Genomic DNA, 12636 nt, shown 5'->3' with positions numbered 1-12636 from the left:
GTTTTGTTTGTTTGACGTTCCCTGAGTGATTCTAGGATGCTGCAGGGTCGAGGCCCTCTGCTTTAGAGGTAGAGATGTGGGAACACTGAAAGGTATCTGTAAAAGTACCTTAGAATACTTCTCTTGTTTTTCTGTACTTTGAGTCTTGGGGTAAATCTGAAAGCAGTGCTAAAGGGAAGAGAGAAGAGTACATGCATTTAGGCTGATTTGAGGGTTTAACTTTTAGCTTTAGCTACTCTGACACATCTCTTTCAAAGCGGCCTAGTGCCTGTAGCCTCACTAATGTAATTTGATGCCAGACAGATTCAAAATGCATTTTTAGTTTTTTCTAAATCTCGTCAAACTGAGACACCTCTACCAGTCACTGTACAGTGAAATCCTAAATAACTTTTCTGAAACTCAGGAAACACAGAATGCCAATGGGGATGCTTACTTTTCCAAGTCAGCCTGTGTTGGAAGCATTAATCGGCAGTTGTGGAAGGAATGGTCCTCACTCCTGCCCAGCACAAGACAGGGGTCAGTAGGTTTAAAACTGAAGTTCCGTAGTACTGTGAGGACTCCCCTTTCAGGGCGTAGAAAGAACCGGGCCTCAGAGCTTCCCTGGGTGGCTGGGGGCCTCCAGCCATCTCTGGCAGGTTGGAGTGCTTTGCGAATCAGGGGACTGGGCTCAGCTGCTTGCTAGCTGAGGGACCTAGGACAAGTCCCTTAATTCTTTTGTTTGCTTTTATTTTTATTAGAAAAGTTGTAGGCTTACAGAAAAAATCATGTATAAAATACAGAGTTCCCGTATACCATCCTCTTATTAATAGCTTACGTTAGTGTGGTGCGTTTGTTACGATTCATGAAAGAATGTTTTTTCCATTGTTTACAGTAGGGTTCACTTTGTATGTTACAGTCCCATATTGTTGTTTTTTTAAGTTTATTCTAGTAGCATTTATGTAATCAAAAATGTCCCCTTTTAGCCACATTCACATATATAATTCAGTGCTGTTAATTGCATTCACAGTGTTATGCTACCATCACCACCATCTATTTTCAAAACTATACAATTTGAGCATTAACTTCTCAGCCAATTCAATCTTGCTGAGCCGAGATGACCTGCTAGTGTGGCCATGAGGATTGACTGAAATGTGTTGGGTAAGAGGTTTAGCAAAGTTCCTGCCGCATAGTGGGTGCTCAGTTCACGTTAATTCTCTCATCTCTTCCCTCACTTACGTCAGAAATCACGTGGTCCTGGTGCATTTCCAGTTTGAAGAACCAGACCACGCTGACCACACCAAACTGCCCACATGCTAAGGCTTGGCACGGCAGCTACCTGGGCCTGCCAAGATAAAGGGTGTGGAGTCAAGCAGGAAAGGAGGAAGGTCCTTTGGGAAGTGGCAGCAGATGGCAGGGTTTGATGGCAGGCACAGATCTATCTGACCGAGGGCTCCCCTGCGGGGCCCTCTCATGCCCGGTGGGCCTCTGTGGTTTACGTCTGTAATATCTGCCGCAGGTTCTGTTCCACATCGGAGAGAGCCGTAAAGATGGGAGTGATTCACTGGAGATTTCTGGCCTGCTGACTCCAGCTTGAGAGGGGAGAGGCCTGATTTCACATGCCGGGTTTCTACTGGTCTCCAGGGCACCCTTCTCTTTGCTTTAATAAAAGCTACAGCCTAGCTGCAAGCAGTAGACAGCCGTGCTATGTGTTTTAGTTTACAGCATTGGAACTCATCTGTCAGAAGAGATTTGAGGTGAAAGTATTTCCTTTTGGTCAGACTGGTTAGTGGTATCAAGCAAACTAAAAATATTCATACTTAAGGGCCCATATGCCCCATTGAAGTGAAATAAATAAATTTCTGAACAAAATCACCTTATCTTGTCTCCCGTTCTCTTTCTATATCTGTAAGCATATGACAGATAGTATTTGGGGGCTACGCTGGAGCCTTATTTTTTGAGCGTTTTCCTTAATGTGCCCTGCCCAGATGGAGTCCTTTCACTGGAGAAACAAGGAATGGTGCTTCGAGGCTGCCAGTTTCTAAGTGCACCCTCTAGGTGGACTCGTGCATACCTTGCAGGTGGTGTTGCTGTGGGGTACCAGTGGGCTAAGGTCAGGTGGGCGATGACCGAAGCCACCCCCATCCCAACCCCACATAGCCTTCATGGACTGGGATGACCTTTTGTACCTGAGGCACCTAAACCAGGGTTTCTCAACCTCGGCACTTTCACATTTGGGCCCAGATAATTCTTTCTTGTTTATGGATCTCCCAGGCGTCATAGGACATTTTGCAGCAGCTCTGGCCTCCGCCACCAGATGCCAATAGCAACCTCCACCTCCCTCCCATGTTGAGCAGATTCTCCAAGTATTGCCCAGTGTCCTCTGGGGGACAAAACTGCCTCCAACTGAGAACTTATCTAAACATAAAGAGTGTCTTAGCGTAAACGTTAATTCGGATGTCACCTTGGGACATCACAGCCTGACGTCGGGATCCATGCACTGTTTTGTGCTGCTTCCTTTCTGCCAACTGCCGTTCCCAAACATTTATTGTGTGTCACTTTGTAGCAAAGTTTTAAAAAAAATCTAAACTCTGTGCACAGAGAATGTAGCACAGAGACTTTTTAGTCAGTCTGTAATTCTCTTGTTTAGGGGTTGTTTCCCCTGCAGGAAGGGGAGGCACAGTGTCTGTAACATGGTAGAACTTAATAGATGTTTACAATCGACAACAAGATCTTTGTGAAACCCAAGTCCAAACTTCAAAGTCAAAGTATAAAAAACAGTCCCGCAAATGTTTACTTAGTACCTATCAGGTATGGAACTTTTTTTTTTTTGCATTTAATTGTTTTTTTAATGCAAGTTTATTGAGATCTATTCATCTACCATACAGTCCATCTGAGGTATACAATCAGTGGCTCACAGTAATATCACATAGTTGTGTACTCATCACTACAATCTATTTTAGAACATTTTCATTGCTCAAAAAAAAATGTATATATAAAAAAAGAAAATTCAAAACGTCCCATACCCCGATGCCCCCCATTATTGACACCTAGTATGAGTATGGTACATTTGTACTGTTGATGAAAGAATATTAAGATACTACTGTTGACTGTAGTCCCTAGGTTACAATAGCTACATTTTTCCCATGTACCACTCTATGAGTAACTCCTTGTACATTTGTTCTAGTGTGCAAAAGAACTTTTTATATCTGTACTGTTAATCACAGTGTATGCTTAGCTTTCTGAGAAATTGCCAAAGTGTCTTCCACCTGCCAGTGAATTAAGCATTTCTCTTTCTCCACATCCTCTCCAATACTTGTAATATTCTGTTTAATAGTGGCCAATCTAGTAAGTGTGAAATGATATCTCATTGTGGTTTTGATTTGCAGTTCCCTTATAGCTAGTGATACTGAGCATCTTTCATGTGCTTCTTAGCCATCTGTATTTCCTCTCTGGAGAAATGTCTATTCATGTCTTTTGTCTATTTTTTTAATTGGGTTGTTTGGTTTTTTATTGCTGAGTTGTGGGATTTCTTTGTATATTCTGGATATTAAACCCTTATCAGCTATGTGGTTTCCATGTATTTTCTCCCAGTGAATCAACTGCCTTTTAACCCCTTTTGACAAAGTCCTTTGATACACAGAAGTATTCAATTTTGAGGAGTCCCATTTATCTGTTTTTTCTTTCATTGCTTGTGCTTTGGATGTAAGGTCAAAGAAACTATCACTTGTCACCATATCTTGAAGATGTTTCCCTATATTTTCCTCCAGTAGTTTATGGTCCTGGCTCTTATATTTAGGTCTTTGATACACTTTGAGTTTATTTTTTTATCCACTTTGAGTTTATTTTTGTATTTATTTTCTTTCTTTTGGATGTGGATATCCAGTTCTCCCAGCACCATTTATTAAAGAGACTATTTTGTCCCAGATGAATGGACTTGGGAACCTTGTCAAAAGCCAACTGACCATGGATCTGAGGGTCTATTTCTGAACTCTCAGTTCAGGTCCATTGATCAACAGTCTATTTTTATGCCACTACCATGCTGTTTTGACCACTGTGGCTTTATAATATGCTTTAAAGTCAGAAAGTGTGGCTCCTCCCTCTTCATTCTTCTTTTTCAAGACAGTTTTGGCTATTCAAGGCCCCTTACCCTTTGAAATAAATTTGATAATTAGCTTTTCCTTTCCACCAGGTAGATTGGGATTGCACTGAATCTGTAGATCATTTGGGGTAGAACTGACATCTTAATGAAATTTAGCCTTCCAATCCATGAACATGGAATATCTTTCCATTTATTTAGGTCTTCTTTGGTTTCTTTTAGCAATGTTTTGTAATTTTCTGTATACAGGTCCTTTACACAGAAGGTTAAATTTATTCCTAGATATTTAATTCTTTTAGTTGCTGTTGTAAATGGAATTTTTTTTCTTAATTATCTCCTCAGATAGGTCATTACCAGTGTATAGAAACACTACTGATTTTTGCATGTTGATCTTTATCCTGCTACTTTGCTGAACTTGTTTATAAGCTCTAGTAGCTTTGTTGTAGGTTTTTTCAGTACCTTATATAGGATCATATCATCTGCAAATAGTGAAAGTTTTACTTCTTCCTTTCTGCTTTAGATGCCTTTTATTTCTTTTTCGTGGTTAATTGCTCTAGCTAGAGCTTCTAGCATAATGTTGAATAACTGTGGTGACAGTGGACATCCTTGTCTTTGAACTGGAATTTTTAAAATTAATATTATTGTTCTGACAAATTGAAGTGAAGCAATGGATCCTCAAAGTAATTTTTGAGAATTAGCGTTTCATCCCTGCTTTAGACATCACAAAAGTTTTGTCTGTGGGTAGTTGTTTGAAATTACTCAGTTATATATGTGCTGATTTCAGCTCTGCTATAAGAATGTAAAAAGCTAGAAAATTTGGCAGTATTATCGCATTTCGGAGAAGGGAAGAATGTTTCAAAGCTAAAGGTTAGATCCCCAAATAGAATTTCAAATGCTTTTACCATTTTGTCTTTGTGTATTCAGAAATAATTTCATTAGCATATTGCTTAAGAGACTTACCATACTATGCAAATCAGTTTCGAAATATTTATTTTACAACCCTAGATGAAGCCATCTAAAAGTATGGTGCCAGGCACATAGTTGATGTCAGTTCATAATAACATAAGGATGCTGAATGAACCATCCTTAATATATTCCAGAGGAGGCAGAAGTTTGTGCTTTTGTTGACTTTATCAGCTTTTGGTAAATGAACAGAATAGTACAGATGGAAATGTAATAAAGTCTATTTTTTTCTATTGTGGTAAACATATATACCTATGAATATGTATGAATATACATATATATATATATATATATATATGTGTGTGTGGTAAACATATACCTATGAATATGTATGAATATATATATATATATATATATATATATATACTATGCAATTTTTCATTTTAACCAGTTTAAGTGTACAATTCATTGGCATTATTACTTTCACAGTATTGTGCTACCATCACCACCTTCTATTTCTATAACTTTTTTTAATCCAAAACAGAAACTCTATAATAAAGGTCCATTTTAAAACCCAGTTACCAGGTTAACAATGTCTATTTTCTAGACAACCTGTTTAATTCAGTAGCGTTAGTGCAATAGAAAAGATTTGTCTAGGACTATGTTGATAGGTGTTTGTTGACTAATAGCTATAAGTAATGCCTAAATTATATCATTCAAATATAATTAAAACAATCTGAGCATTTGAAGGAAAAATATTCACATTCTTTATGCGACTTAATCCGTACCTTCATTTATAACTCCCTGTGTGTATAAGCAGGAGACTGGACTAGGTCTGTGTTTCTCACATTAGTAAGAATTATCTGGGGAGATCATTAAACCTTCTCTTTCCTAGGTCTCCATCCTAAAGATGCTGAATCAGATTCTGATTCAGAGGCCTTGGAATATGTATTTTTAACAAGCCCCCTCAGCCCCCGGCCATTTCCTTTTCTGGGTGGTTTTTATGATCAGGCAAGTTTGGGGATCAATGGGTTCTAATTGCTACCACACATTGTATTGAATGTCAGCATTATGCTGAATTTTTAAAATTAAACCTTTTATTTTGAGGCCATTATAGATTCATATGCAGTTATAAGAAATAATGCAGAGAGAGCCCATGTACTCTTTCCCCACTTTTCTTCAAAGGTAATGTCTTACAAAACCATAGTACTATATCACAACCCTGACACTGACATTTATACAAGTTTTGTTATACAAGTCTTGGAGGTATCAATAGTTAGTTCCTTTTTGTTGCAGAGTAATATTCTATGGTATGGATGTGCCAGTTTAACTGTTCACCCAGTGAAGGACATCTGGGATCTTTCCAGTTTGTCACTATTACAAATAAAGCTGCTATGAACATTCATGCATAGGTTTTTGTATGAACATGAATTTTCATTTCCCTGGGATAAATGCCCAGGAGTGCAGTTGCTGGTTCATATGGTAATTGCATGTTTAGATTTTTTTAAAAACCCCAAACTGTGTTCCAGAGCATCTGTACCATTTCATCCAAGTTGTCAAATTTGTGTGTGCAGAAATTTTCATAGTATTCCCTTACTATCTTTTTGATATTTGCAGAGACTATAGGGATCTCTCCAGTTTCATTCTGATATTAGTAATTTGTATCTTATCTTTTTCTTTCTTTTTTTTTTGTCAGTTTCATTTAAAAGGCCAGCTTTTTGCTTCATTAATTTATTTTTTTATTGTTTTCAATTTTCTTGATTCCTACTCCTATTTTTTATTATTTTCTTCCTTCTGCTTGCTTTGGATACATTATCCTCTTCTTTGTCTGGATTCTTGAGGTGGGAACTTAGATTACTGATTTGAAACTTTTCCTGTTTTTAACATAAGCATTTAGTGCTCTAAATGTCCCTGTCAGCATTGCTTTAGTCCGGTTTTATAAATTATGCTATGTCATATTTTCATTTTCATTCAGTTCAGCGTAGTTTTTGCTTTCCCTTTTAGAAAGAGAAAGATTTTACATAGATCAAAGCGAATATGTGGGTAGCTTACAATACTAGTGGTGATGAGAGGGAGGGGTAAGGGGTACGGGATGTATGGGCTTTTTTCTTTCATGTTTTTATTTCTTTTTCTGGAGTGATGCAGATGTTCTAAAAATTATCATGATGGTGAATACACAGCTATGTGATGATATTGTGAGCTATTGATTGTATACTTTGGATGAACTGTATGGTGCATGAAGATATCTCAATAAAAAATTTTTCTAAAAGAGAATATGGATTATTTAGAAGCATGTTGTTTAGTTTCCAACTATTTGGAGGTTTTCCTGTTATCTTACTGTCACTGTAAGCTTGATTCCCCCATGGTCAGAGATATACCCACTCTGTATGGTACCAATTCTTTTAAATTCATTGAGGTTTGCTTTATGGACTGGGATATGGTCCCTATTGAGCTACATTGTATGGGTACTTGAAAAAAATATGTATCCTGCTGTTCTTGGATGGAATGCTCTCTATATACAAAATAGGTCCTATTGTTTGATGGTGTTGTTGAGTTCTAACTTTGCTGATTTTCTGCCCAGTTCTGTTTGTTCTGATTGCTGAGAGAGGTACTGAATGAAGTCTCCAACTATAATTGTGGATTTTCTATTTCTTTCAGTTCTGTCAGTTTTGTTTTGTTTTGTTTTGCATGGGAAAGCACCGGGAATCGAACCCGGGTCTCCGGCATGGCAGGCAAGAACTCTGCTTGCTGAGCCACCATGGTCCGGGCAGTTCTATCAGTTTTTTTTTTTTTTTTTTTTTTTTAAAGGAAAGACAGAGAGAAGGAAGGAAGGATAGAAGGAAGGAAGGAAGGAAGAAAGGGAAACATTTTTAAACATTTTCTTGTTTTATTGTATTCTGTTTCTCCGTTTTTGTTACATGGGCTGGGGCCGGGAATCGAACCGAGGTCCTCCGGCATAGCAGGCAAGCACTTTGCCCGCTGAGCCACCGCGGCCCGCCCAGTTCTATCAGTTTTTGCTTCATATATTTTACATCTCTGTTGCCTGGTACTTAGGATGAGTATGTCTTCTGGGCAGATTAACCCTTTTATCTTTATGTAATGTCCCTCTCTACCTCTGGTAATTTTCTTTGCTTACTTTATATGATGTTTTGCTTTCTTTTGATTCTCTGACTTAGAGGGTTTGTAACAGGTTCTTTCTCCCACTTCTTCCAGGAATATATCATTCGGGTACAGAGAGGAATTTCTGTAGAAAACAGCTGGCAGGTAAGCATCTTTTCATCACTAGAAAAATGTTTACACTTGTGGCCAAAAACCTGACTCAGGGCAACTAAAAATCTGGAAAAATGTAAATTGTACTTAAGTATAAACCTTTAGCTTTGTAACATATATTATGAAAGGCTTTCTGTACCCAGTTGTTGGGTTTGGTTAAAGCTCTCAGATGATATCACTGAAAGTATCTAGGTATTTGTTTGCCAGTTCTACCCCTTGGTAAACATGATATGCAAATAAGTTATTTTATTCCTAGGAATTCTAAGGTTTCACCTGCAGCTGAGGCTCAGAGGTCAGGGAGGTTAGTGTTCAGGCCACCTGGTAAGAAGGTGAGACAAATGCCCTGGACATTGTCCAGTTTGGTACTCTGCATTTCGTGCACTCCCAGGTCCACTCATGGACAATTTCTAGTGCTTGCTTCCTTGCTGATCCTACAGGAGGGTCTTGTGGGGCCCCAGGCTTTGCTTTCCTCAGTGGTGGCCTCAGAGAGTCAAGACTTACTGACAGACCTAGAAATCCTTCCCATCCCAGTTGCCTTGCAGAGTGGGTGGATTCTGTATAGAATCTGTTTTTTTTTTCCTGTTTTAGTAATTATCATTCATCCTACCTCATCCTACTCTTCCAGAGACCGCAGTGGCCCACAGCTGATCTGCACCTGAAATTTCAAATTGCTTTTCGTTTGAATAATTGTAATATTTAACATTAAGTGTTAGGCACTGGATCAAGCATGTCAATTCATTTCCTTTAAAAACAAAAACAGTCCTATGTGGTTAATTATTCCCATTTTAGAGAGGCAAGAAACTTGTCTGCGTTCATACTCAGATCAATGAGAGAATAGGATTGGAATCCATGTCTTCTCTATTAACAGTGGCTAACCACTGTGCTGCCTCCCATTTCTTCTTGCTTACCAGGGGTGACAATTTTAACTTTTGAATATGTACTTGACAAGCAGAAATCAATTTTTGGTACATCTTTCTAGATCAACTGCTTTAGACTGCCTGGGGACGCTTAATGAAAATGTAGATTTCTAGGCCCATCCTAGACCTACTGAATTAGGTTCTCTGTGGGTGGGGTGCTAGGGGATCTCCAGGTAATTCTTCTGCTCTTTAACATTTGAGAATCACTGATAAAGGATGAGGTAAAACTATTTGAATGCGAAATAATTTCCTTGCTCAGAGCCTAAATTGCTGGTAGAATTTGACATGGCCTAATCAATGCCATCAACATGACTATGAAAGAATGTGTAGGCAATCTTCCAGGTACTAAGAAGTCAAAGAAGGGAAAGCCTCATCTGGCTCCAGGGACTGGGATTGGGAGTCTGGGAGAGATGTGGCAGCTCTGCTGCAATTGCCAGCCAGTCTTAGACTGTGAGATCTCAACTGAGGGAAATTTTATGCAGAATAGGGATGAAATGGCTTCAAAACTGTCCATCTCCTTTTGCTTTGATTCCATGCTCAGTAAAACTTCTTTTTTTTTTTCGCAAATCATTATTTAATTTTTCTTGAGTGCCCAGATAGTAAGATATCTGATGAGCATTTGCCCTAAAAAATTAACACATTGCCATTCTCACTTATCTGTTGGCATCTTCTAAGTTTGGCTGATATTAATCAGTTTCCCATAACCCAGTTAACTCTGGGGCATTGGTAGGTCTGTTTTCTAGGCCTGTCAAGTTAAGCATCTGCTATCCTTAGTGCAAGTGCTTCGGCTCTAGAATGCCAATAAATATTAAGTAATGAAATGTTCTGTATCTGAAAAGTGATGGTCTTTGTTGAATCAAAGTACCACTGTCTTGTCTTTTACAGATTGTTAGAAGATACAGTGACTTTGACTTGCTGAACAACAGCTTGCAGGTAAATGTTTTGAAATTCCAGTGATACACGGTGATTTGACCTTAAATGACTGGTTGGAAATAGCAATATCAGGAACAAGAAATAGGCACGTTTCTCAGGCAGAGGAGATAAACTTGTATTTTAAACAGATGGAGATGTGTTGCTGTAAAATAAACTTTTGAGAACAAATGTAATTTATAGTTAATAGTCACCTTGAAACTGAATACCTGTGTGCCGGACTGCATCTTACAACAGAAATGGAATGCTGATGCATTATCTCTTTTTCACAGATTAAGAATAATTGAATGGGTTGCTATAATTGTTCATTTAGATGGAATTGGGATTTGATCTGACTGCCAAACTCAGGCTCTTCCCATGGAACTAGGCTATGCTGTCAGCATTGTCGATCAACATTTAGCAGTAACAGTAGTGATTCAGCCTTTTTAGTCTAACTTTTTCCCCTTAAATATGCATTCTAAATTCCTTTGAATTTAACATTCCTAATTTGGTGGCCATAATGGAAAAAAGGATGAGCAGCAAAGTCTTTCTGTGCAAACTCAGCCAGTCCCAATAATGGTTGAAGGGTCTGAGAGTGGCTTCAGCAGCACAGGGAGTGCTGGCAGTATCACCTTTGTCTTCTTTTGGCAGGCGGGTCTTCAAGTCTTATGGATTGCTGAAGACACTGGGCTTATTTCCTACCTTAGATTTGATTGGTAACATGAAGCCCTTTAGCCCAAGCTAGAGAAGTGCTTGGCTCACTATCAGCTTGTCAGGGAGGAGAAGAACTGCTCCTTCCATTGGTGAGCCAGCCATCGTCACTTATTCTGAGTGACCTCTGAGCCTGTTCACAAAGGTCAGGAGGACTGCTGGCCTGAGTACAGTTTGGGAACATAATGCTTCTTGCCCTTCAAAAGGCCAAGTTCTATTGACCAGACTTAGAAAACAGCATTTGTAGAGCCTAAACTTTAACATTTATTTACAAACTGTTGGAAGCATGCCTGCCTTATTTTCCACCTGATAGAACTGGCCCTGGCACAGGCAGACTTATAGTTGCCATATTTGCCATGAATTTGACATGTGTTGTCTTTTTTCATTTTAATTGCACTATGGCCAATTTAAATCTCCAGATAGAATACTGGCAGAGATTGAATTTTCCTCATTGACCAATTTAATTGGCTTCATTTTAAGATTTTAATAGCATATTCTTTCAACTTAAACAAAAGCTGGCCACATGATGACATTCTAAATAAGGCACCGTCGTGCACTTTATCCCCACAGTGGATTTTTGTCCGCAAGCTCTTCCAGATGCACGTTACGTTTTCATGGTGCTGTAAGCATTTCTGAGTTCACATTGGACCTACTATGTGTTTCTGCCTTTATGTGCAAAACTTCTTTCCCAGTTTTAAAGAAGGGGGATTGTCATACAAAGACATTCAGGGCTGAGTAAGAATGTAGGAGAACTTGAAATGATATAACCCCCAGCCCCAGGGGATGGGGGATAGGGACACAAGAAAGAAATTCTCTCATTTGCTCTTTGGGGATATAGGGTTGAATCCCCAGGAATATTCAAATTTTGACTTTTTAATATCATAAAAATTTTCTTTTGGCTTTCTCTTTAAAAATGGGCAATTTAAATGGGCATCTTATTTCAAATGAAAACATACATGTATATTGATACTGGCATGTGTTGGGCAGGATGTGGCCAGATACCATTTTAGTGGGAGGTTTTACTGGATCCAAGTAAATAAACAGAAGAAAGTACATACAGATTTTTGGCAACAAAATAATTTCAAAACAAACTCCATAAACAGACCCAAGACACCACAACCACTGAGCAAAGCTGTGACCATGATTTTCAGGTTCTGATTACCCTCTTGACCCATGAATGAGTTCCTGCTGAAGAAAGAGAAATGTAATACACATATGCAGAATTGATTGTCTGAGTCTAGTAGGAAAATGCTTAAGTGATTAAAAAGTCAAGTGGGGTGTAAAATTATCTATGCATTATAATGATATGAAAAGTTCAGAAGAAAAGATTGGAAGGAAACATGCCAAAATGTTAAGAGCATTGACCCCTAGGTGGTAGGATTATGGGTTATGGTGGATTTTTTCTTTTTTCGGGTTCTTTATATGCATATATATATATTTTTTCTGGATCTTTTTTTTTTTGGTATGGGCAGGCTCCAGGAATCGAACCCAGTTCTCTGGCATGGCAGATGAGAACTCTGCCACTGAGCCACCACTACTGCCCTGGATCTTTATATATATATATATTTCCAAATTCTCTACAAACAAGCACGTTAGCCATATAAGTAGAAAAATAGAAAGATGCTCCATTTTCTAAAATTATTATAGAGAGTATATATATTATGATAATAAAGAAGAAAAATCACTACCTCGTTTTAAAGGTAACAACAAATTAGTTACCATCTAGGAAGAAAGCATACAGCAAAGAAGTGATGGAACTGTTTAGAGAGCCCTCTGGGAAGAGCCCTGGCTCTGCTTCTTACCAGGAATGAGGGCTTGGACCAGTCTCCTCTCCCAGGCCTCTTTCCCACT

At 38.6% G+C, this 12636-nt stretch overlaps 1 protein-coding gene across 4 annotated transcripts in view; it reads left to right on the top strand.

Moving 5' to 3' along the window:
* The window catches only part of PXK (PX domain containing serine/threonine kinase like), a 95685-nt gene that overhangs the window by 25195 nt on the left and 57854 nt on the right, over window positions 1-12636 (top strand). For all 4 annotated transcript variants that reach the window (XR_013162715.1, XR_013162714.1, XM_077128861.1 and 1 more), the window contains exons 2-3: window positions 8192-8242; window positions 10051-10098. Coding sequence is in view for 2 of the 4 variants with exons in the window: in XM_077128861.1 (XP_076984976.1) it covers window positions 8192-8242; window positions 10051-10098 (99 nt within the window). In the remaining 2 variants the exon portion in view is untranslated. The remainder of the gene's footprint in view (window positions 1-8191; window positions 8243-10050; window positions 10099-12636) is intronic.

Source organism: Tamandua tetradactyla, chromosome 15 (genome assembly GCF_023851605.1).
Source record: "Tamandua tetradactyla isolate mTamTet1 chromosome 15, mTamTet1.pri, whole genome shotgun sequence".
Taxonomy (NCBI): Eukaryota; Metazoa; Chordata; class Mammalia; order Pilosa; family Myrmecophagidae; genus Tamandua; species Tamandua tetradactyla.
The sequence above is the reverse complement of the archived record's forward strand: the minus strand, read 5'-3'. Positions and strand labels throughout refer to the sequence as shown.